Source organism: Oncorhynchus mykiss, chromosome 6 (assembly GCF_057628025.1).
Source record: "Oncorhynchus mykiss isolate SJ-2025 chromosome 6, ASM5762802v1, whole genome shotgun sequence".
In the NCBI taxonomy this organism is placed as follows: domain Eukaryota; kingdom Metazoa; phylum Chordata; class Actinopteri; order Salmoniformes; family Salmonidae; genus Oncorhynchus; species Oncorhynchus mykiss.
The window spans coordinates 45,859,004-45,883,773 of NC_143027.1; the positions used below are offsets into that span (position 1 = coordinate 45,859,004).

The 24,770-nt window shown below is 43.2% G+C and overlaps 1 protein-coding gene across 50 annotated transcripts in view; it reads right to left on the bottom strand.

Moving 5' to 3' along the window:
• camk2b1 (calcium/calmodulin dependent protein kinase II beta 1) overlaps positions 1-24,770 on the bottom strand; it is an 87,199-nt gene that overhangs the window by 12,868 nt on the left and 49,561 nt on the right. For 7 of the 50 annotated variants that reach the window (XM_090238017.1, XM_090237994.1, XM_090237993.1 and 4 more), the window contains 5 exons: positions 24,056-24,148; positions 15,813-15,850; positions 9,723-9,800; positions 6,763-6,807; positions 2,820-2,865 (listed from right to left, as the gene is read on the bottom strand). In XM_090238017.1, coding sequence (XP_090094143.1) covers positions 2,820-2,865; positions 6,763-6,807; positions 9,723-9,800; positions 15,813-15,850; positions 24,056-24,148 — 300 coding nt within the window. The remainder of the gene's footprint in view (positions 1-2,819; positions 2,866-6,762; positions 6,808-9,722; positions 9,801-15,812; positions 15,851-24,055; positions 24,149-24,770) is intronic. The other 43 variants (XM_090238022.1, XM_090238006.1, XM_090238005.1 and 40 more) reach the window with 10 other exon arrangements.

Consider the following 24,770-nt stretch of genomic DNA (forward strand, 5'->3'; position numbering starts at 1 on the left):
AGCGGTTTCCTCCAACATTCATCTACACGGATTGAAGTGGATTTAACAAATGACATCAAAAAGGGATAGTAGCTTTCGCCTGGATTCACCTGGTCAGTCTGTCATGGAAAGCAGACGTTCTAAATGTTTTGTACACTCAGTGTATATGCACTACTTTTAACCAGGGCTCTGGGCACTATGTAGGCAATAGGGTGTAATTTCGGACGCGGACCATGAAAACTGGGAATGGCAGTAACACAGATTAATACCGGCATCTGTATGCTAGACATATCTGTCTACAGCACAGGCTTTCCAACTAAGCACAATGCCATTCCTCTGACTGCTTGGAACTAGTGATCTGTCTACTGTCTAACACAGTAATACTGTTGAATACAGTAGACAGGAGGAAGAGCAGCACGTGATTTCCTATTCAGAGAGTAAAGACGAACATACCAGGAACATACCGTACCATACAGATATATAGTGTACTGTAGTACAGGAGAAGGTACTCTGTCCAGTTCAACAATCCACCAACCCAAAATAAACTATGAGCAAATCCAGTTCACTTTACATGCCAGTCGACTCTTCATTGTCTCTTCACAATCGCAAGCACGCATGAACACACACACAAACACACACACACACAAACATTATACGCACACACACACACACACAGACATACACACCCTTACAATCTAAGACATACACACCCTTACAATCTAAGAAATCCAAAACACACACAACCAGATAGCCTATTAAAACACGAGCACAAATCCAACCAAACTCCCATGCCGTACTCTCTCTCACCTCAGTCGAGTAGATTCATTTCATGATCACATCAGACTAAAGCAGTGAGACTTACGCTACAGTAACAGCACATCTATTAGCGCTCTAGTGCGATGTACCCCAGGTGGCGCTGCTACAGAAATGTGTCTCCAACTCCTCCACACGGCTCTGTTTCCTGCCACAGGCTAAATATATACACAAGGTGCCCTCTGCCTGCTGCTGTGGGGGGCTACTAGTGCAGGGAGCTGGATACCTAGCAGTAGCGCAGAGAAGGACGATACAAAACAGCCCACTCTTACTTTGGGGGCTAGGATGTTGGGGTTGGAGCATAAAAGGAAGGTACAATACAATATGTCAGGGGTCATCAACTTGATTCAGCCGCGGGGCCGTTTTGTTTCTTGAACGATGGTCTGGGGGGGGGGGGGGGGGGGGGACATAATTACAAATCATTTGTAGCTTGCAAATTGACCGCGAGAAGCCTAAACGTTGGACTAAAACAGAATCATTTCAAACCGTTGCTTACATTTGTGTACGGTCATATGTCTCTGTATTATGTGCGGGAACACTTGGGAAGAGATTTCTTCAATTAAAATCATTTGGAGCTGATTTCCTGAGGGTTTCGACAGTCTTTTATGTCCAACATATTGTCGGGCCGCCAGTTGGGAAACCCTGTAATACTTCACACTGGACCAGCACATTAGTGACCTGCTTTAGGGAGATCTTATTGTTCTCAGCTCATGAACACGCGCATACACACCAGATTGGCAGATCTGTACAGTGTGTATTCCTTGGATTTCTTCACATTCTATTGTGTTGCAAAGTGGGATTAAAGTTGATTTAATTGAGAGAGAAAAAAATTCAATGATCTACATAAAATACTTTGTCATGTTAATGTGAGAGAGAGAAAAAAATAGATAAAAAATAAATAAATAAATAAAAGTATGAAAAATGTAACACTAATATACCTTGATTAGATAAGTATTCACCCACCTGAGTCAATGCATGTCAGAAACACCTTCGGCAGCGATCTTCTTGAGTTAGTCTAAGAGCTTTTCACACTTGGATTGTGCAATATTTGCCAATGTTTCCTTTTAAAAATTCTTCAAGCTGTGTCTAGGTGTTGGGGTTCATGGCTAAACAGCAATTTTCAAGTCTTTCATAGATTTTATTTTATATATATATATTTTTATATATATTAGGTTTCCCCAATAGCCAACGCCAATGGTGACAGCTTGTCTTACTGGTGTCCGACACATAAAGAAAAATACATTACAGACAAAAGACTACAATTTACAGACATCAACATGTACTTTAGTGTGTGCATCTATCAGTTACACATACTGTACATGTCAGTACATACACACAACAAGTAGGTCACATGGGGGAGAGGCGTTGTGACGTGAGGTGTTGCTTTATTTGTTTTTTTGAACCAGGTTTGCTGTTCACTTGAGCTATACGAGATGGAAGGGAGTTCCATACAATCATGGCTCTGTATAATACTGTACGTCTTCTTGAATTTGTTCTGGACCTGGGGACTGTGAAAAGACCCCAGGTGGCTTGTCTGGTGGGTTGTGTGTGTGTGTGTCAGTGCAAACAACTAGGAAGTGATGCAGTCAGTCTTTCCTCAACTCTTAGCCAAGAGAGACTGGCATGCATAGTACTAATATTAGCCCTCTTATTTCAATGAAGAGCAAGACATGAGGCTCTGTTCTCTGTTTTCAAGCAGATTTAAGTCAAAACTGTAACTCGGCCACTCAGGAACATTCACTGTCTTCTTGGTAAGCAACTCCAGTGTAGATTTGGCGACAGGGTCTAGCAGTGGTTTCACGCACAACGAAATGCTGCACTCACGGGTGATGACCTGCTTTTGAGCAGCTCCTCTTTGTACAGTGGCTCAGAAGGACACGCATTCACAACAAACCCATCCACACAGATCTTATTTCATCCCACAATGATATTGTCTCTCTCTACACTCAGCTCCTGTGTACTCTACTGGGCACAGTGCGCTACCTTGACCGGTCTCTCCACTGTCTCCTAGGGTCTCCAGTTCTTACCTTTGACATCTTCGTCCTCCACCGTGTTGCTGCTGTCAGATGATTCCTACGGAGGGGAGGGAGAAGCACCATCAGAGAGGAACACTCTCGAGACACACACGTACGTGCAGGCACACAAATAAACCCACACATTCACACACCCACGCGGCTATTGAAACACACACTTCCTTAAGAACACACAAAACATGCAAATCGCTAACTCAATTGCCACTCTTGTTATTGCTTCATTAAATCAAATCCACGTTCAATTACTTAAAATCAATGAATCCATGAATCAAATGACAGACAAACCACCTTTGGGATGAGTGTAAGTTTAGTCAACGTCTCATATCTGTCTTAGAGGGACCAACAAGGATTGAGGTATACAGATATAGGATCTTCATTTGAGCCAGGTTGCTACAGCAGGAAAATAATCCTGCAGCAACAGGAAATGTGAATTATTATGTGGATTATAGTTAACGAAAATACTTGTAGGGGTTGCTAGATTTTTTCGTAAGTCTGAAATGTCAAAGTAGAAATTACAAACTTCAGAAGCCTTTTTAAACCTCAAGGAAAAAATGTCCTGCATTGCAGGAAAGTTCTCCTGCTATAAGGTTATCAAATTAAGATCCTACTGTAGGAGACACCGAACAGTATTCAGGACGACTCACAGAGACACAGTAAACAATGAACAGACCTTGACTTTGACAAAACAGCAGACCATGACTTCATTAAATTACATTACATCTGACAAAAGCATTTAGCTGAAAGCGTGAACCTGTTTCCTGTCAGTAAACTCACCCATGGGCATCCCACAGAAAGCCGCATCACTTCAGGATCTAACCTCTAACCTTTTACCTCAGCTTGACCCCCTCCCTCCTCCCTTCCACCTTCCAGTCCCCCTGATGCCTAATCCCATCAACATGTGTGTGTGTGTGTGTGTGTGTGTGTGTGTGTGTCCTCTAATACCACCAGAGTATGGGTGTTAACATAGCCTTGCCTTGCCTGAGGAAACATGAATTCCCAGCTACAGCTTCCAATCATTCGCCCCTTCTGATCACTTCCACTCCCATAGATATAGAATCACCACCCATCACAGAACATTGACCTGAATGGGGATACCTGTTTTAGTCATTCCATTTCTATCTTCAATCCCACTTCATCTGTCTATGTCTGTGCAGCCTGCCACTAGATAGAGATGTGAGGGCAGGCAACAGAGATACATGAATTATATGTGGCAGGCATCAATGTGGCATCCATTCACCAATCTATTCTCTTCCATTACACTACTAGGCTAAGCTGTTTCTCTCTGTGAAATGCTGTGTCTGTATCTCTCCCCTGACCTGCCAGAGGAAAAGTTTGAGACGTTTTCCTATATGGCACCATATTCCCTATACAGTGCACTACTATTGACCAATGCCCTATGAACCATGGTCAAAAGTAGTGCACAATGTTGGGAATGGGGTGCCATTTGGGATGCAAGCCTAAGGAGCTCTGGTTTCCAATTAGTGGATTAAATGGGCCTATTCCCCAGCATGATAGGATATGGATACTGGGCCCTCATTTGGAAACACTTTTACACTGGAGAATTCCACAGAGGAGTGTGTGATTGAGTGTGTGTCGTGTGAGAAAGAGAGAAGAGGTCACCTGTGTGTGTGTGTGTGTGTGTGTGTGTGTGTGTGTGTGTGTGTGTGTGTGTATGTGTGTGTGTGTGTGTGTGTGTGTGTGTGTGAGAGTGAGTGAGTGTTTGTTCTTCTGCCTCCCAGACTTAGGATGTGCAACAAATGGCACACTATTCCCTATATAGTGCACAACTTTTGACCAGAGTCTTCAAAAGTAGTGCACTTCAAGGTTAAAATGGTGCCATTTGAGATGCAGTCATAGCTCTACTGCATAGGCTACATACAGAACACGAAAAGAGACTGTCACTGACAAACAGATCAGACAGATTGATAGATAGATAGACAAGGAAATAGTCATGAAACCAGCTGATACATATAGCCTACATTACAAACATAAACACTGTACAAGCTCACATTGCCAACCCTAGGCTGGTCAAGCAGACCGAGTGACTGTTTCATTCCACTTAACAGAATGTGAGCTATTGCAAGATTAGGCTGGTTCCAATGGGCACTCCATGTCATTTCAACATGGATAATTGGGTCATATTTAGTTGAGACATTGATCAATGAGATTACAACCTATATTCAGTTTGGTTGTCAATGCAACCAAATATAAACATTTAAAGGAGATGTACTGTATCTACAGCTTGGATAGTTCCATCTGTGCCATTGACTTAGTCTGGCTTTAATTTGTCTACACATTAATCATTGATATGTTGGATTCATGTCTCCATCTCAACCAAAAATCGAAGTTAAAGAACTGGACTAAATCAAATCAACCTTTTAATACACTTTAAATAAAGTACTTTGATTTTGTCCTATTTAAAAAATATATATTTTTGGTTGAGATGGAGACGTGATTAGAACATATCAGTTATTCATTTGTAGACAAACTGGAATTAAAGCCAGACTAAGTCAGTGGCACAGATGGAACTATCCAAGCAGTGGATGCATCTCCTTCAAATGCGTTGACAACCAAAAAGATCACTAAGGATCATTGCATTTTAAATCAACTAGAGCTTGAAACCCTTGGCCGATTCTATTGTCAATTTTTTGTTGAATTCTGGGTTGAATTGAAACAACCGCTGTTGATGAGCAAACGCTATACAGACGTCAATAGCATCATTGATAAAGTTTGGTCACATTTAATTTGCCCTGTAAAAGCTATTATTTGGAATGACTTCGAAAGCAACATTGAATCTATTTAGTTTTTAAGTGGAGATCTCGTAACAATCACTCTCACGATAAAGCACATTGGTAATAGTCAAACATCATAGCTGGGCTTGGTTAAAACCCTGGATGGGAGACCAATGGGTAGCTGTAGATAGATCAATTCTCCAGTAGGAGGTGCTGCCCAGCCTATAGTTTTTTATCTGATAGCGGACGTAACGTTGAAGATCTGACTTTGTTTTAAAGGTACAAATGCAACATGTTTTATACAAGGTGTGTCTATGTTGAAATTTGGTCACCATGACATAATCTTGTGGTCGAAATTTCACCCTCAAAACAACAGATTACATGGATTACTTTTTTCAAATCCAATGTATTTTGCAAGTAGATTCCACATCAGAATACATTGATAAATTACGTTCAACCAGTTTGTGTCCAGTGGGGTGAAAGCTGTGATGATTTACACAAGGCCATTGGTTGGTTTCAGGCTATTGCATAAATCCTGTAGTTCTGATGTACTAAGCAAGGCCACATGGGGACAGTATTGTGTACACACACACACACACACACACACACACACACACACACACACACACACACACACACACACACACACACACACACACACACACACACACACACACACACACACACACACACTTAGTTCTGTTAGAATTTGCCTCAGTGTAAAGTAACTTTGTACCTCAATAAATAAAACATAAAGGGACAGAACTATAGCGGTTTGATTTGAAAGGTTAGTGAATGAGAGGTGTTAATAAAGAAATGGTTCGTAAATTTGCCCGTCGCTGTCTGTAACACATTTAACTCCCTGAAGAACTGTATGGACTAACATTGAGCACATTTCTACATTCAAAGATCTACGTTTAACCAATCAAACTATTGGTTTCCAATTGACATTAGTGTGTTGAAATTGTCTCCACGCAAACACACACACCTGCATACTCATTATACACGCTATTAGAGATGTGCTTAGCGGGGTGCTGGATAAAACATAAATAACAGTGCATAATTGCACACACCCACACACACAAACACAGGCACACAGAGCCTACAGTACACGCCTCTGTAATGACACACACACAAAGATGTGGAACGGGGGGGGGGCAGATCAAAGAGAGGATGAGAGGGAGGACAGGAGAAGGGGGATGTACCTTAGTCCCATCCACTGGATTATGGATAACAGTGGTCTGAGGCTCCTACAGAAAGAGAGGGATGGAGGGAGAGAGAGAGATATGGAGGGAGATGGAGAGAGAGAGCGAGAGAGAGATGGAGAAAAAGAGAGAGATGGGGAAGGATGAAAACAGAAAGATGGGAGAGAGAGAGATGTGGAGGGAGATGGAGAGGGAGAGATAGATGGGGAAGGATGAAATCAGAAAGATGGGAGAGAGAGAGATGGGGAAGGATGAAAACAGAAAGATGGGAGAGAGAGATGGGGAAGGATGAAAACAGAAAGATGGGAGAGAGAGGTAGAGATAAAAAAAGAGGGGAGGGGAAACAGGTAGAGAGAAAGTGTGAAAAAGAGAGCGAGAGGTATGTGTGTAGAAAGATGATGAAGCAAAAGGCGAGAAAACTGGTTACGGCTGGAGGTGAAGGAGGGATGAAGATTCTTCTGGAGTGATAGAGTTGAGGGGGTGGATGAGCTGAGGACTGTCAATTTTTGTCAATTCAGAAAACACACACACACTCTGAGCATTGGGAGAGAAACATTGCTGAAACGCAGAGAGAAAAGTCTGTGCCACACAGTTACACGCACGCACGCACACACGCGCACACACACACACACACACACACACACACACACACACACACACACAATAACGTCACAGAAACCCTGCAGGAATGTTGCATCCTAAAAAAGAACATAGTGTACAGTCAACCATACAGTATGAAGAAGCCCCAACTACAGTTATCCTCCTGAACGGACTGCACCTGACACATAACATTTGGGTAATTTGGGCACAATCTCATGGAAACTGTCCTGAAATAGAGTCACCACATTTGGCAGCTACAGCTGGTTCATTTCCAGAGTATGACGAACACTTAAAGGCATTGGGTAGCCGTCCTATTGCCTTTGGCCAGCATTTACCGACGATTCCACATGTTTAATCGCCCCCGTCCATCGCCACCCGGCAGGTGATGACTAACCCATCGAGGCCATCCGCTGCTTTTAGCCGTTCGTCGGCACAGTGGTTTTGTCCAAACTGGAGACTGAGGAGTGAATTGAGGTCATTACAATTCGAGTGTTGTACTGTAGTGGATGGGTACATCAGTGTCTGCAACTGAGTGTGTTTACGCGATACAGAAGAGTTTGCAGTGCTGTCGCGGTAGAGTGCAATAACAGCTACTCTGAAAAACCATTACACTCTGACAGGACCCAACCTGCCTTAGAAGGATGTTTTTGTAAACATCTAAACAGCCAAGTAGATAATGACTATATCCTTGTAATGCTATTTCCTCTCCAACCTCTCCCGTCATCTCTTTCTCTCTTTTCATCTCTTGCCCCTTCTACCTCTTTTCCCCTCCCTCTCCCACTCTCTTCTGACAGTTGTGTTGGAAGACGTGTTTGACACACATGACACACGGGGACACACGCGGCACACACTTTCCACCACACCATCCTGAGCGCAGCCCCCTAGGACGTGACACCTCCCGATGACCAATCACCAGCCAGCTGGTCTCCTGCATGATGATGACATTATTGTCATGACAACTGTCACCAGGGGCAACAGCTTGAGGAACAAGCAGAGAGAGAGAGAGAACAAGTCAGGGAGGGACTCACTGACTGACAGTTCTAAAAAAAAAAAGAAGAAGAAGAGGGGTTTGTGTGATATTTTAAAGAGGATAAGGCTTATAATCACTGTCGGGCACTAATAAACCTAGTCTACCTCACACTGCCTCATACTTTATGCACAAGTCTGATTGCATAACTAGGTCTTTCCCAGAGGCTTTCAAATACTACTACAACAACAATTACCTAAACTTCCTGTACCTCTAAACCACTGTCTATACGTTTGGGGAAAATATTCTGCATCAAAAAGAGAGATTATGTGAGATTTTACCTAGAGTATCTATAACAACTACAGGAACTGCAGTATAATAGAGGAGGTTACAGCACCAAATAGCACAATAATGAGCTACGGTAGCAGAGCCCCCCCCCCCCCCCCCACACACACACACACCAAGCATTAAAGGGCAAATGTGAGGGCTCCTAAAAATATGCTGATATATGGCTGCATGTGTTGTGCTGGTGTTGTGTATGGTAGAATGCCTGTCATTCCCCCCCCCCCCCCCCCATCTTTCTCCAGCTCTCTTCTTGAACTGGCCTGATCCCTGTTAAGTGTCTAGTGCCCTCACATCACCCAGAAGTCAGGCGGATCCTCCACATGGTCCACTATAGGCCACCCAAATGAACAACTAGTCACAGGAGAGGCAGTGATTCAGTAATATAAGGTAATTTAGCAGACACTTTTATCCAAGGTTATTTAAGAGTGAATATATTCAGGATATCTAACCAACGTGGAAAACAGCCCCAAATTGAAACGCTGGTGTTGCACCATGCTCCCAAGTAGTTTTACAACCAGCAGTTTTATTGGCATAATGTTTCACCAATGTTCTGTTGATCTCTGCTATAGGGAAGAGAGATGAGTGTCAGACAAGAGACAAACAACCACCCACAGTCTCAGATCTCTGCTCCTCTCCTGTCGAAAAATGCAAGATAATCAAAGGCTGCAACATTATGGAAGGAAACGCACACAGTAACAGTTGGTTACAGTGAAGCAACAGTTGGCAAATCTCTATAACACACGGTGGCAATCTTTAACAGGGAAGCACTTTTTGACACAACCTGGCATTTCTGGCTTCTCTCCTACAGAAAGCATCTGACACACACTTGACAGAGACAACGGAGAGCCGTCTAGCCAACCACAGCTGCTCTAAAGTGACAACAACCAACCGACAGGGGAAGGGGAGGGAGGGAGAAAAGGAAATAGGACGAAAGGAGGGATGGACGGACAAACAGTCAGAAGAGACAGGCGACAGATAGACGGTTAAACGGACAGACAGACACACAGACAGACGGGCAGAGGGAGGAGGGAGGATTAAAAGTAAATACCAGAACAGGAGTAGGGACGTTTCCTTTAGGGCTGGTGACTATGCTGTTTTTGGTGCTGTTTGTCTGTGGTGTCTGGGGCTGTGCAGGTAGAGGGGAGACAACGCAGGGTTAACAACAGTGGCTGGTGGGGTGAGATACTGTGGATGGGTGATGGATGGGTCACGGTGGTGGTGGTGGCGGTGGTGGTGGTGAAGGGGTTAAAACAAACAGACCTGGGTTCAAGTACTATTCGAAATCTTTCACCGAGCGTTTGTTCTGCCTTGATCGTTGTTTGACCAGATGATGAGAGAAGTGATGGTTTTAGCTGGCATGGTGTGTGAGATGTAAGATAAAATACAGCATCACAGGAGATCAAGGGAAACAGAGCAGCAGTGACTGTCAAGCAGTTTGTTAGCCGTGTGTTAACCATGGAGAGAGAGAGAGAGAGAACAGAGAGAGAGCGAGAACAGAGAGACAGAAAGAGCGAGCGAACAGAGACAGAAAGAGCGAGAGAACAGAGAGAGAACAGAGAGAGAACAGCGAGAGAACAGCGAGAGAACAGAGAGAGAGTAAGAGAACAGAGAGAGAGAGTACAGAGAGAGAGAGTACAGAGAGAGAGAGAGAGAACAGAGAGAGAGAGAGAGAGAGAGCGAGAGAACAGAGAGACAGAAAGAGCGAGCGAACAGAGAGAGAACAGCGAGAGAACAGAGAGAGAGAACAGAGAGAGATCAAGAGAACAGAGAGAGAGAGAAGAGAGAGAGAGCGAGTGTGCGTGAGAGAACAGAGAGAGCAATTGAGCGCGAGAGAACAGAGAGAGAGAGAGAGAGAGCGAGAGAGAGAGTGCAAGTGAGTGCGAGAGAACAGAGAGAAAACAGAGAGAGAGATAGCGAGAGAGCGATAGAACAGAGAGAGAGAGTGAGCGCGAGAGAACAGAGAGAGAGAGAGAACAGAGAGAGAGAGCGAGAGAGAGAGCGAGAGAACACGAGAGAACAGATAGCGAGAGAGAACAGAGAGAACAGAACAGAGAGAGAAACAGCGACAGAACAGAGAGAGAGAGCGAGTGAGCGCGACAGAACAGAGAGAGAACAGAGAGAGAGAGAGAGAGAGAGAGCGATAGAACAGAGAGAGAGTGAGCGCGAGAGAACAGAGAGAGAGCGAGAGAGCGATAAAACAGAGAGAGAGAGTGAGCGCGAGAGAACAGAGAGAGTGAGAGAACAGAGAGAGCGAGAGAGAGCGAGAGAACAGAGAGAGAACAGCGAGAGAACAGAGAGAGAGAGAACAGAGAGAGAGAGAACAGAGAGAGAGAGAACAGAGAGAGAACAGATAGCGAGAGAGAACAGAGAGAGAGAGCGAACAGAGACAGAAAGAGCAAGAGAACAGAGAGAGAACAGCGAGAGAACAGAGAGAGAGAGAACAGAGAGAGAGAGCGAGAGAGAGAGAACACAGAGAGAGAGAGAGAGAGAGAGAGAGAGAGAGAGAGAGCGAGAAGGAGAGAACACAGACAGAGAGCGAGAGAGAGATAGAGAGAGGGAGAACAGAGAGACAGAAAGAGTGAGAGAACAGACAGAGAACAGCGAGAGAACAGAGAGAGAATAAGAGAACAGAAAGAGAGAACAGAGAGAGAGTAAGAGAAGAGAGAGAGAGAACAGAGAGAGAGAGAGAGAGCGAGAGAACAGAGAGACAGAAAGAGCGAGCGAACAGAGAGAGAACAGCGAGAGAACAGAGAGAGAACAGAGAGAGATCAAGAGAACAGAGAGAGAGAGAAGAGAGAGAGAGAGCGAGTGAGCGCGAGAGAACAGAGAGAGCAATTGAGAGCGAGAGAACAGAGAGAGAGAGAGCGAGAGAGAGAGAGAGAGAGAGCAAGTGAGCGCAAGAGAACAGAGAGAAAACAGAGAGAGAGAGCGAGAGAGTGATAGAACAGAGAGAGAGTGAGCGCGAGAGAACAGAGAGAGAGAGCGAGAGAACAGATAGCGAGCGAGAGAGAGAGAGAACACAGAGAGAGAGAACACAGAGAGAGAGAGAGAGAGAGAGAACACTGAGAGAGAGTGGGAGAGAGAGAGATAGAGAGAGGGAGAACAGAGAGAAAAAGAAAGAGAACAGAGAGAGAGTGAGAGACCGAGAACAGAGAGCAAGAGAACACACACAGTCGTCAGTGAGTGAAAATTGCACCAGGGCTGGCAAACAGACACTGATAACAAATCAGCATCTATAGAAAATCCACACACATACAAATACAGCCACAAAACACACATAAGCAGTCACACACACTCACACAAATCGACCAAAGCAGTTCTACAGCTCAGACAAAGCTTCACTCATCAGCCATCAGCTCTTCATACGCAGTAGCTCACTCATCCATAACACAGAAACACATACAAAGAGATACTTTCTAACACGTTTCAGTAAAACCCTGTTTCAAATTCCAATCGTCTTCCCAGCTGCAGTGTGGCATACAGCACACAGCTGAGATTCATAGAGCTCGGAGAGGAGAGGTCATATAGATGTGTGTGTGTGTGTGTGTTTGTGTGTGTGTATTCATGTCTAGGGTTTCGAGTTCCACTGGGACATCTCTGAGGACACTCTGATCATCCACAGACAACGGCACATAAATAGCAGCCCAGGCCCGGGCAAACTATGCTTAACCTCTCCAATTGGGAATATAATGTTAGGACATAGCGCACTCTTCAGAAGGGAAAGGTAGAGGTTGAAGTTATATCGATGAACTGAACTCCAATCCCATCAGATGGGGGGAAAGGGAAGAAACATAAAGAGCAGTTCCACGTAGGACTCCGGCCAACTCAAGATGGGAGTAGAGGTGGAGAAAAGGGGGAGGAGTGGATGAGAAGAATCGAGGAGAACGGTGGCAAGGCGGAATTAGGGAGTGGGGGAAAAGGGGAGGGAGAAAGAGGGGAGGTCCGGGGATGTTAAAAATGGCATGCTCACCATGTGCCGCGCAGCGGAGCTGGACCTACGTTCCTGTCCCAGGAGGTGGAGCGAAAGATAGGAGGGAGAGAGAGAAAGGACGGATGACAGCAGGTGAATATGGCAAGTACTGAAGCATGAGCATGTCAAGTCAAATGAGAGCCCTGGTCAGTGAGCAGGGTGAACCAATTGGCTCAAAACCAGCATAAAGAGGTTCAATATCACCAGTTCAAGAGAGCAGAGGAAAAAAAGGATCTCACATAGAAAATGTAACTTCTATGGTTTGTCAAGAAAGAAAGAAAGAAAGAAAGAAAGAAAGAAAGAAAGAAAGAAAGAAAGAAAGAAAGAAAGAAAGAAAGAAAGAAAGAAAGAAAGAAAGAAAGAACGAAAGAAAGAAAGAAAGAAAGAAAGAAAGAGGAGGGAGTGCAAGAGGAGGACAGGAACAGAGGATAACGTGGCATGAGGAATACAAGGAAAAGGAAAAAGACAAAGGTTTGGGAGCAGCTAGGGAGGAGCCCTGACTGGGAGTAAAATCATCAATTGTTCTTTTGTGATGAGGAAAGAAGGAAAATACTCTTTCTTGAAGAGAAGAGCAGGAAGGAGAAACAATTACGTAGCAAAGGAAAGCTATGCAACTGATTCGTTAAAGGGATACTTCAGGATTTTGGCAATGTCTCATCTATTATGAAGGAAAATATCAATTTAATACACATTCAAAAGTGGCATCCATTATGATTAAAAAGCAGCAGAATAACCTCTAACTGCATTTGCAATCTACAGGTAAGTGACAAAATAAAGGAAACACCAACATAGTGTCTTAATAACAGGGCGTTGGGCCGCCACAAGCCACCAGAACAGCTTCAATGCGCCTTGGCAAGGATTCTACAAGTGTCTGGAACTCTATCGGAGGCATGCGACACAGCAGCCTCACAGCAGTGCAGGAGCAGCTAGTGCCAGAACAGCACAGAAGAGAAGAGAGCAAAATGCGTCTGAAGCTGGTGTTTGACTGGGGTGGAAAATGTCAAGTGCTGTCCTGTTCTGCATTACAGAACAAGAAAGAACAGAGGAGACAAGGAGAGGGGTCAGAGGAGCGATTACAACCAGGGAAATAGTTATGAGAGAGGGAGCGAAGAGAGAGAAAGAGAGGGGGGAGGAAAGAAAAACACCATTGAAATATTTGAAAACGGTTAGGCTGAGTGTGTCGGGGGGGGGGGGGGGGGTCTGTTGCTAGGCAATGATGAGCGCGGCACAGAGAAGAGCAGGGGAAGTGTGTGTTGTGTGTTTGTGAGAGAGAGAGTCTATTTCTGTCCGGTCAGTTTCCAGGGTTCAAACTCATGGCTATTCCTGGAACTGGTGTCACATTCCCTGCTGAACACACACACACACACACACACACACACACACACACACACACACACACACACACACACACACACACACACACACACACACACACACACACACACACACACACACACACACACACACACACACACACACACACTTACAAGTACACAAGCTCCCTAATTTACATACTCACAAGAACAAACATGCTCATACTATTCCCCAACCTCCATCCACTGCCTTTCCCCCAGCCCACATACACATGCACACACGCACGCACAATGCGTGGGATGTGTTGGTGCATTAGGTGAGATGGGGTGAGGATGGTGACAGAGATTCATTAAGGCTCGTCAGCCAGCCTGAGAGGGTTTCAAATGGTTAAAGAGCAGATGGGGTGAGCCGGAAATGGAAACCGTGATCGAGGGGGAGGTGGAAAAGAAAAGAACAGAGGGATGAGATGGGAGAAAAAAAGAGAAAGAAAGAATGCTGGAGTGACAGATGGCATAAAATTAACCAAAGAAAGTGGACAAGACGGGGTGCAATGAGGAGACACGGGCATGAACGGATGCACACACTACACTTGAAACCACTATTTTGTGATGGTTGCAAATTGAGTCAACACTCTCTCTCACATCAGAGAGGGAATAGAGAAGAGGGAAAGAACCAGGGGGCGGATTCACAAAACATAACTTACGAAAAAACGTTGAAAGTTTCTTAAGAAAATAAATGAGAAGTTTGTAGGATAGTTCGTAAATGCAATTCCTCAAAATGTTCTTAGGAATTTGTAGTTTTCTTTGGAACTTTGTAAATACCTTTCAGAACTTCGTAAATATCTTCTTAATGTGGCCTTGACATCAGTGACGTGCTTGAAACCAATAAATCAATCTATGTGACAGGGATGATAGGATTTGGTTATTTTGTTATTGTTCACACATTACAGCCATCAGACTAGCTATATCAAAACCAAACATGGATAACCATGAAAAGAGATTGAAGTGATGGTGGAGGAAATAGCAGCCAGGAAAAGGTTGCCGTTGGGGAGACTTGATAACTGCAGGTTACCTGCAGAGACCAAAAAGAGAGGATGGGCGAGGGTGGCCGAGTCGGTCTCTGCCATCGGGGGTATGGCAAGGGACAGTGACGCCGTAAAAAGGAAGTCTTCTGACGTCAAGTCGGCTGCTAAGAAGAAGGGAGCTGAGAGACCATTTAATGTGGACGAGCTGCGCGACCGGTAAGTTAGCTACGTTAGCTAGCTAACATGTAACGTCGTCATAGCCAACATATCTAACGACGTGAACGTTAGCTAAGTTTGCCAAGTTCTTCTTTGTAAATTGACGAGATGGTGCTAGATATTTAACACTTCTAGAATATTGTAATATATTGTTAATTACTAGCTAGCTAGATAATGCCTGTTTAATTTGTTTTCTTGCTGTATTTAAATATCCGGTAGCCAACTGTGTCTGTGGCGCAAGAAAACGTTCATGGTTACAAAAGTACCCATTCGTCTCAAGACAAGGGTTTAGCTGTCCTAAAGTTAAGTACATTTCCAGGAAGAAATCCTAAAACCTAAAATCGTCTTACCTTTTTTCTCTGGAAGAAACATAGGGAAAAAATTAAGAACATTTCCAATAACTTTATTGAGGAATAGTAACTTTCTTCAACTTTCTTCATAAGTCTATAGTTAAGGGAAAAAACGGCAGTTAAGAAGAAATTTCTTCTTAAGAAGGTTTTGTGAATCCGGCCCCAGGGCCTAAACCCCTGATAAGTTAAGAGAAGAGAAAAAGGAGGAGGAAGAGGAAGAGGGAAGGTTTGGAGTAGGAACGTGTAAGTTGAACAGGGCCTTACCTTAACATCTGCCTTCTTGTTGAGCAAACTTTTGGCTGCTGCAATAGGAAACAAAAGAAGAGAGACAGCAGGTCAGAGATGCAGCGAGAACACAGGAGAGATCGCATAGAGACAACGGCGGAAACCTGTAGGAGTCATGTTAATTTGACTGCAATTCAAACAGACGGCAACTGAGACCTTTTATTGACAAGATAGGAAAGTTAATGTGACTGTGTATTGTAATGCTGGAGGTGAAAGAGAATCAAAGATAGTAGGAGCTTAGAGGCATTAATTGCTAGCATTATGGTACCAAGGGGACAAGGCAGTCATCTGTGACATGATTCAACTCATGGTCCTCGTATAAAACTGCTTGAGAAGCACAATGTTCATTTAAACACAACAATAAACGGCTTCCTAAGTACCATTGTTGGTAGGACAATAACATTAAGAGTGGACAATGTGTTATTCCCTTATTGGACTAAACCATTACATCCTCCTAGTGGGAGAGGAGAGTAGAGGAGGTGTGTTCACTGATACTATGGGCAGTAGTCCGATTAGCACAATACCCATAATCCCCAGCAACAGGGGAAATGTCATACAGACAACAGTCAGTATCCTCTCCAACTACTCCACCAGGACACGCGCGCGCACACACACACACACACACACACAAACCTATGTAATAGAAACAGACACACATACATACTTGTTCCTGGGTTAGGCCCAGCGAGAGTTGATGTGGGTTGTTGCCGTGGGCAACAGAACCTCATTTTAGGGAACTGGTTAATTAGTTAATGAGGCAGAGATAGAAAACGCATTTTGGAGTGAAAGAGACAGATTCTAGAGTTTGTCCCCCTGGTCCCCTTCAGGGCTAGAGTCCAAAATGGGTCCTCCATCCATTATGTTAGTTTTTGGGCTATGCTCAGCTAAAACAATTTGGCTAATCTATATTTCCAAGTTGAAAAACAAGGGTCATTCAATTCATTGGAAAGACTGAAAATCTGATAGGCTTTGTTTTTTAATGTAAAGATATGGACTAATTGCATTATAAATAGTAGAAAGTAATGGGTTAGAAGAGGCCTACATAACCAACCCATAAAGTAAAATGCAACATCAATTTATGGCCAGCTATGCACACTCTAACATTGATTTATCCTGCAGTAAATGTTGTTCAATTAGTAATATACATTGTTTTCTTCTTTTAATAACTCTGAAGGGCAAAGTAATCTAAAAGTAACCGGAAGTAATCCGATTACAATATTGAGTTTGGGTAATCCAAAAGGTACGTTAATGATTACAATTTTGGAAAGTTAACTAGTAACTGTAACGGACTACATTTAGAAAGTTACCTACCCAACCCTGCCTCCCAACACACACATGCACGCACACGTGGCATCTCACTGTACTTGTGCATCCTTTACCTCGCTGTCAATCAACATTGTCTCATCAAACAGGTGGGCTCTACAGCTGCCAGAGTAAGACTGTCCCAGTCTCACTCCCCTAACTCTACTAGACATTATCAGCTTCACTGCTACTTTTAAAGGCCTGAGTCCCATTGACATTCTAATCACATCCTATCACAACATCAACACTACCGCATTACATAAAACACTATTTCTGGCATTCTGGATTGTTCTCTTCTCTCCTCCTTTTTAGCTCTCTCTATATAGCTCATGCTCTCCCCCCCTTTCTCGCTCTCTGTAGTTATGTCTAGCTCTCTCTCTACACACAATGCACACAAATCTGCAGTGAATTTTAAATAGAGGCTTGACTTCCACTAATTTCTGAAGGAATTGGAAGCAAGCAGGAGAAGCCTGTTCAAAGTGTGTTTGAGGCCATGAGAGGAGAGGAGATGGCGATGAGGCAGGAGAGCCCACTCTTTAGAAGTCAAAACATGGTGGTGGGTGTAGATAGAGAGAGAGAGAGAGAGAGAGAGAGAGAGAGAGAGAGAGAGAGAGAGAGAGAGAGAGAGAGATATAGAGAGAGAGAGGGGAAAGGAAGACAGAATGAAAGATGAGAGGATAATGCAGCACTCACAATTTATTTTCCTCTGCTTTTCCCCTTCATTCCTACACAGTCTCCCATTCCTCTTTCCATCTTCCTCAATTGATATAGAAACTCATTTTTACCAGCATACAGATAGCTAAATGTGCAAATTCATCAGTTTACTAGGTACATCGGCAGCACGATAATCACACGGGCCCTGTTTCCCAAAAGCATCTTAAGGCTAAGTTCATCGCTAGAACCTTCATATGAGCATCATTACATCTCTGAGCTATTTCCCAAAACTAGGGCTGTGGCGGTAATAACATTTTGTCAGTCGGTTATTGTCATGCAAATAACTGCCGGTCTCACGGTAATTGACCGTTAATTAAGAAAAACGTAAAGCCATGAAGCCGTGAAGCCGACAGCTGTAGGCTATTTTGCGCAAGGGAGCAGAGCATGAGCATGATATTTGTTCCTTTCACGCTGAGTGGTTATGGAAAGGGGGAGAGCTGAGAAAAAAAAGCCATTGAGGAACTATAGTCATTCTCAACGGATGTAAAAACAGACTTTGTTTGCTTGCCGTTTGAGGTGAAGAACACATTTCTTTGAGAAGCTCCACAGCTTCCCAATAAATCCATTATTTTAGGTACAGTAGGTCTAAATAAATATCATGACATGAAGAAAATTTCAGAAGAATAGAATAGCATATTCAGAGTCGTCCTTGTGTCAGGCCCTGATCTGGCTATGCCATAAGAACAATAAAATTGAATATAGGTGAATAAAATAGAAAATATATTTTTCCCCAAATAATTTCAGAGGGAATGATGCACATACATTCTGTGTTTGAGCGGTTAACAAAGGAACAGGGGCCGGATTTCTTCCGAGAAAACTTAAGAAGCTGCTTAAGAAAACAAAAAAAGAAGTTCATAAAATAGTTCGGAAATGCAATTCCTCAAAATGTTCTTAGGAATTCGTAGTTTTCTTAGGAACTTCATAAATATCTTTCTTAAAACCTGTTGCGACTCTAGGGGCAGTATTTTCATTTTTGGATTAAAAAACGTTCCAGTTTTAAACAAGATATTTTGTCACGAAAAGATGCTTGACTATGCATATAATTGACAGCTTTGGATAGAAAACACTCTGATGTTTCCAAAACTGCAAAGATATTGTCTGTGAGTGCAACAGAACTGATGTTACAGGCGAAACCCAGATAAAAATCCAATCAGGAAGGTCCGCATTTTTTGAAACCGCCTCATGCCAATGACTCCTTATATGGCTGTGAATGAGCTACGAATGAGCTTACGTTTTCTACGTATTCCCCAAGGTGTCTACAGCATTGTGACGTCTTTTTACGCATTTATGTTGAAGAATAGCCGTAAGAGACCACATTTAGCAAGTGGTCACATGATGGCTCCCGCAGAAAATCTTGCGTAAAGTACACAAGTAGCCATTTTTCCAATCGCTTCTTATGAGAAACCAATTGTCCCAACGGATATATTATCGAATAGATATGTGAAAAACACCTTGAGGGTTGATTCTAAACCATGTTTGCCATGTTTCTGTCGATATTATGGAGCTAATTTGGAAAAAAGTTTGGCGTTGTAGTGACTGCATTTTCCGGTTGATTTCTCAGCCAAACGTGAAGAACAAACGGAGCTATTTCGCCTACAAAAATAATCGTTTTGGAAAAAAGGAACATTTGCTATCTAACTGGGAGTCTCCTGAGTGAAAACATTCGAAGTTCTTCAAAAGGTAAATTATTTAATTTGATTGCTTTTCTTATTTTCGTGAAAATGTTGCCTGCTGGTAGCAGAGCCTAGCCATAGCATTATGCCATGATAAACTTACACAAATGCTTGTCTAGCGTTGGCTGTAAAGCATATTTTGAAAATCTGAGATTACAGTGGGATTAACAAAAGGCTAAGCTGTGTCGCAATATATTTCATTTGTGATTTTCATGAATAGGAAGATTTTCTAGGAAGATTTATGTCCACTGCGTTATGCTAATTAGTTTGAGGCTATGGTTACGCTCCCGCATGCGGGTTTGAGAGTCATGAGAAGTTAAGAACTTCGTAAATATCTTCTTATAGTGGCATTGACATTAGTGATGTGCTTGAAACTAATAAATAAGCCTATGTGACAGGGATGATAGGATTTGGCCCACTATAATAAAGTGTTGATATTTACATTTTATTACATTTATTTTTGTTGCTTGATGTCTCGAGAATAAAAATGTTTTAGTTGGCTAACGAACCCTTTACACACAAACCAAAAAACATAATTTTTCACACATTATAGCCATCAGACTAATGTTAGCTACTGTACATCAAAACCAAACATGGATAACCAAGGAAAGCACAATAAAAACTTCAGTATACAAGAACTTGAAGTGATGGTGGAGAAAATAGCAGCCAGGAAAAGGTTGCTGTTGGGGAGACTTGCAGGTTACCTGCAGAGACCAAAAAGAGAGGATGGGCGAGGGTGGCCGAGTCGGTCTCTGCCATCGGGGGTATGGCAAGGGACAGTGACGCCGTAAAAAGGAAGTCTTCTGACATCAAGTCGGCTGCTAAGAAGAAGGGAGCTGAGAGACCATTTATGTGGACGAGCTGTAGGAGAAGGTGTGGTCCATCATAGAGATGGTGGTAGAGGGATTGTGCGACCGGTAAATTAGTTAGCTACGTTAGCTAGCTAACATGTAAAGACATTATAGCCAACATAGTTAACGACGTTAACATTAGCTATAGTTAGCCAAGTTCTTCTTTGCAAATTGACGAGATGGTGCTAGATATTTAACACTTCTAGAATATTGTAATATATTGTTAATTACTAGTTAGCTAGATAATCCCTGTTTAATTTGTATTCTTGCTCTATTTAAATATCCGGTAGCCAACTGTTTCTGTGGCGCAAGAAAACATTAATGGTTACAAAAGTACCCATTCGTCTCAAGACAAGTGTTTAGCTTTCCTGATGTTAAGTACGTTTCCAAGAAGAAATCCTAAAGCATCATTTTCAAGAATCCCATTTCTTCTTAACTTTTTTTCTTAGGAACATTTCCAATAACTTTATTGAGGAATAGCAACTTTGCTTAACTTTCTTCTTAAGTCTATAGTTAAGGAAAACATGCCAGTTAAGAAGAAATGTCTTCTTAACCAGTTAGAGCTCTAGGGGCGCTATTTCATTTTTGGATAAAAAACGTTCCCGTTTTAAGCGCGATATTTTGTCACGAAAAGATGCTCGACTATGCCTATTCTTGACAGTTTTGGAAAGAAAACACTCTGAAGTTTCAGAATCTGCAAAACTTTTGTCTGTAAGTGCCCCAGAACTCATTCTACAGGCGAAACCAAGATGATGCATCACCCAGGAATTAGCAGAATTTCTGAAGCTCTGTTTTCCATTCTCTCCTTATATGGCTGTGATTGCGCAACGAATGAGCCTACACTTTCTGTCGTTCGCCCAAGGTCTTAGCAGCATTGTGACGTATTTGTAGGCATATCATTGGAAGACTGGCCATAAGAGACTACATTTTCCAGAGGTCCGCCCGGTGTCCTTTGTCTAAATTTGTGCGTAATCTTCAGGTGCGGGCATTTTCTCCTGGGATTCAGGAGAGAAAGCATGTGTCCAAGAACGATGTATCAATGAAGAGATATGTGAAAAACACCTTGAGGATTGATTCTAAACAACGTTTGCCATGTTTTCAGTCGATATTATGGAGTTAATTTGGAAAAAAGTTTGCGTTTTGAGGACTGAATTTATGGATTTTTTTTGGTAGCCAAATGTGATGTATAAAACGGAGCTATTTCTAATACACAAGGAATCTTTTTGGAAAAACTGAGCATCTGCTATCTAACTGAGAGTATCCTCATTGAAAACATCAGAAGTTCTTCAAAGGTAAATTATTTTATTTGAAGGCTTTTATGTTTTTGTTAATGTTGCGTGCTGGATGCTAACGCTAATGCTAACGCTAAATGCTAACGCGAAATGCTAACTCTAGCTAGCTACTTTTACACAAATTATTGTTTTCCTATGGTTGAGAAGCATATTTTTCTCTCTGCGTGGTGTTTTGGGAAACACGTTACATTTTCGGCCATTATAGGAAAGATGCATCATTAAAACACTCGTAAGCCTAAGTTCCATTGCTATCGGGAAACTGGGCCCATCTCTGTTATCCAAAGGGCACTGTTCGAATGTCAAGATCGGTAGGATTTGTGTGGAGTTTTCCCCTGCTGCCTCTCACTGGCATGTTTTCATTAAGGGACATAACAGTGTCAAGTGCATTCTCATATCTTGTTTGAAGTCTCAGAGAGAGAAAGATAGAGAGGGAGGGATGGAGAGGATAGAGAGGTGGAAAGAGAGAAGACATTGTTTTTTCTTCCACTATAGAACAGACCAGAGCCTTCTATCTGAATAAATAGAAGCTTCTGGAACACTTTCAGAAAGTTAGACAGACTCTAGAATGGAAATGGTCTGAGCTGCAGAACAACCACTGAGTTGCAGTCATAGACAAAAAATATTTAGCCCTCTTTGTGTTTACATACATCATTGGTTGCAGTTACATTCACTCTCAGATCGCTCAGATAGATTCCATAAAATGAGAGAAAGTAGAATTCCATGGCGTTTTGCCCCAACCTGTAAACCCAAAGGTCATGCGGTTCTTAAACCCTGTAGAGCAGGGGTAGGAAACCCTGTTCCTGGAGTACCATAGGTACTGCAGGATTTTGTTCCAACTAGCACCACACCTGACCAACAGAGCTAATTGATAGGTTCAGTGATTGACTAAATTCAACACACTTGGTCTTCCAGATCGGTTAAATCGGCACTCCTTCGGCACTCCAGGACCAGGGTTAATTACCCGTGCTGTAGAGGAAGCAAGAAGGCTCCTTACCTTGCCACAAATTACAGAAGCAAGAAGAAAGGAAGGAAAGAGGGGAGGAAGAGATTAAGAGAAAGAAGACAATGGATCATATTGGTTAATGGTCACTTACATTCCTGTAAATAGCAGGTCCTACAGGAAGAAGCCAGGATGGAGGCTGATTTGTAAAAACCATTGCCTGTCTGTCTGTCTGTCTGTCTTGTGCCACTCTGTATATGTCTGTCTGTCTTGTGCCAGTCTGTCTTGTGCCATTCGGTATATGTCTGTCTGTCTTGTGCCTGTCTGTCTGTCTTGTGCCAGTCTGTAAGCATCCCGATGAAGGCATCAAGCCAGAATCATTTTGGTTTTTCATAAGAAGAAACATTTCAGTGAACTTCTATTTGCCTCTAGGGAGGCTAACTGTATCCTGCGGATCCCGAGCGTCTGTCTCTGTCTCTCTAGTGGAGGAGGAGTAGATCTAATGTAGAGAGACAGACAGGTCAGTATGAAGTTGCAATATTTGATCAGTCTTGTGGAGACAGTGGGAAGTGGTGAGGACAGCAAAGCTGATTGCATCAGCTCTATCCCTACGCTATAAACATGATTGACATTCAATTGAATAGTTAGCCACTGCTAGTATTGCTGAACATACAGGACAGTAGCCAACAATGACAATGTACTTAGAAGACTGATGGAATCTTTCCCTACACTAGACTGTGTAGTGGGTATTCTGTAGCATTTTTATTCATCAACTGTGGTGCAATTACACACTCAACTACTGGCAAACTATCATCCTTCTGTTGTTATGTCATACGCAAACTTTGGATTGTTACAGGTATAAAAAAACATTTTTCATGAGAAGCCCCAACCTTGCATCTTTCACTGTGTTAACCACGCGTCATATCCCTGCAACCCCCTGTGTTAGAATGCATGCACCAGTCCAGTGCCCCATGCAGCATTCACCGACAGCACATGGGCCGTTCCATCCTTAAAAATGACAGGGGGGGAAACTTTCCCAGTGTTATTAACAGAGAAACATTGAGGAGAGAGGTAGAGCAGGGGAACAAGGAAGGAAATAGAGCTATTCAATGAAAAGAGGCAAATGAAGATGGGATTGAAGCTGTATGGAATGATGTGTTAGCAGGAACATGAATGAGAGAGAAAGAGAGATCAGAAAGGGGGAAAAAGGACAGATCTTGTTGGGTCAGGCATGCTCCACTGTGCTGCTATGTGCAGTGAAGGAATGGGGAGATGGAGCAGGAGAGGAGGAATAGCATGTGAGTGGAGAGAAAGAGGCCAGGTGGCCAATGAGGTGTGGCGATGGAAGTGGCATGCTCTGAACGCCCATGCTAGGAGGAAAGGAGAGAGGACGAGAAGAGAAAAGAGGGAGGGAGTGAGGAGGGTAGCACCCCCAGGTGTGCCAGGCTACCTTGTTCCACCAGCCCAGTGGTGGAGCCCGCTGCCGCGGATGCAGCTGCCGCAGCGGCAGTGATACTGATTGGAGCGGTGGAGCGACAGCCGACTGTTTGGTGTCCCACACACACAGTCGCCACAGAGAAAGAGGGGGCAGAATAGTAGAGAGAAGGGAAGAGGAGAGGAGGAGGTTGGAGGGATAGAGGGAAGAGGACAGAGAAGTAAGGAAGAAATGGAGAGAAGGAAACAAATATGGTTCATTAGTCCAAAAGAGAGGCAGGTTAATAGAGCACGCAGAGAAACACAATATTTTCCTGACAGAGAAGACATACATTTTCCAAGTTCTCCCAATGTAGGTTATTTTCCTCTATACTGTACACATCACTGCCACCAACACACTGAAATAAAGCATCAAAGGAGTTCATTGCGAAGTGACTATTAGGAGTGAACACAGCTAGTGATACATCTAACACCATCATCCAATACCCGACTGGAACCGTTCATAAGGGTTAGAAGGAGATGTCAAGGATACTGAAGCCTTTCACTTCTCTTGTCGGCCCCTCTCTCTTTCCATCCCTTCTAACACCCCCTCCCATCTCGCCTCTCATTCTCTCTTTCACATCCTACTCCATCTCTTAAGTCTTCTCCACCCTCTCCCTTATCTACAGGTGTAGGATCTTAATTTGAGCCAGTTTGTTACAGCGGGAAAATAATCCCGCAGCAACAGGAAA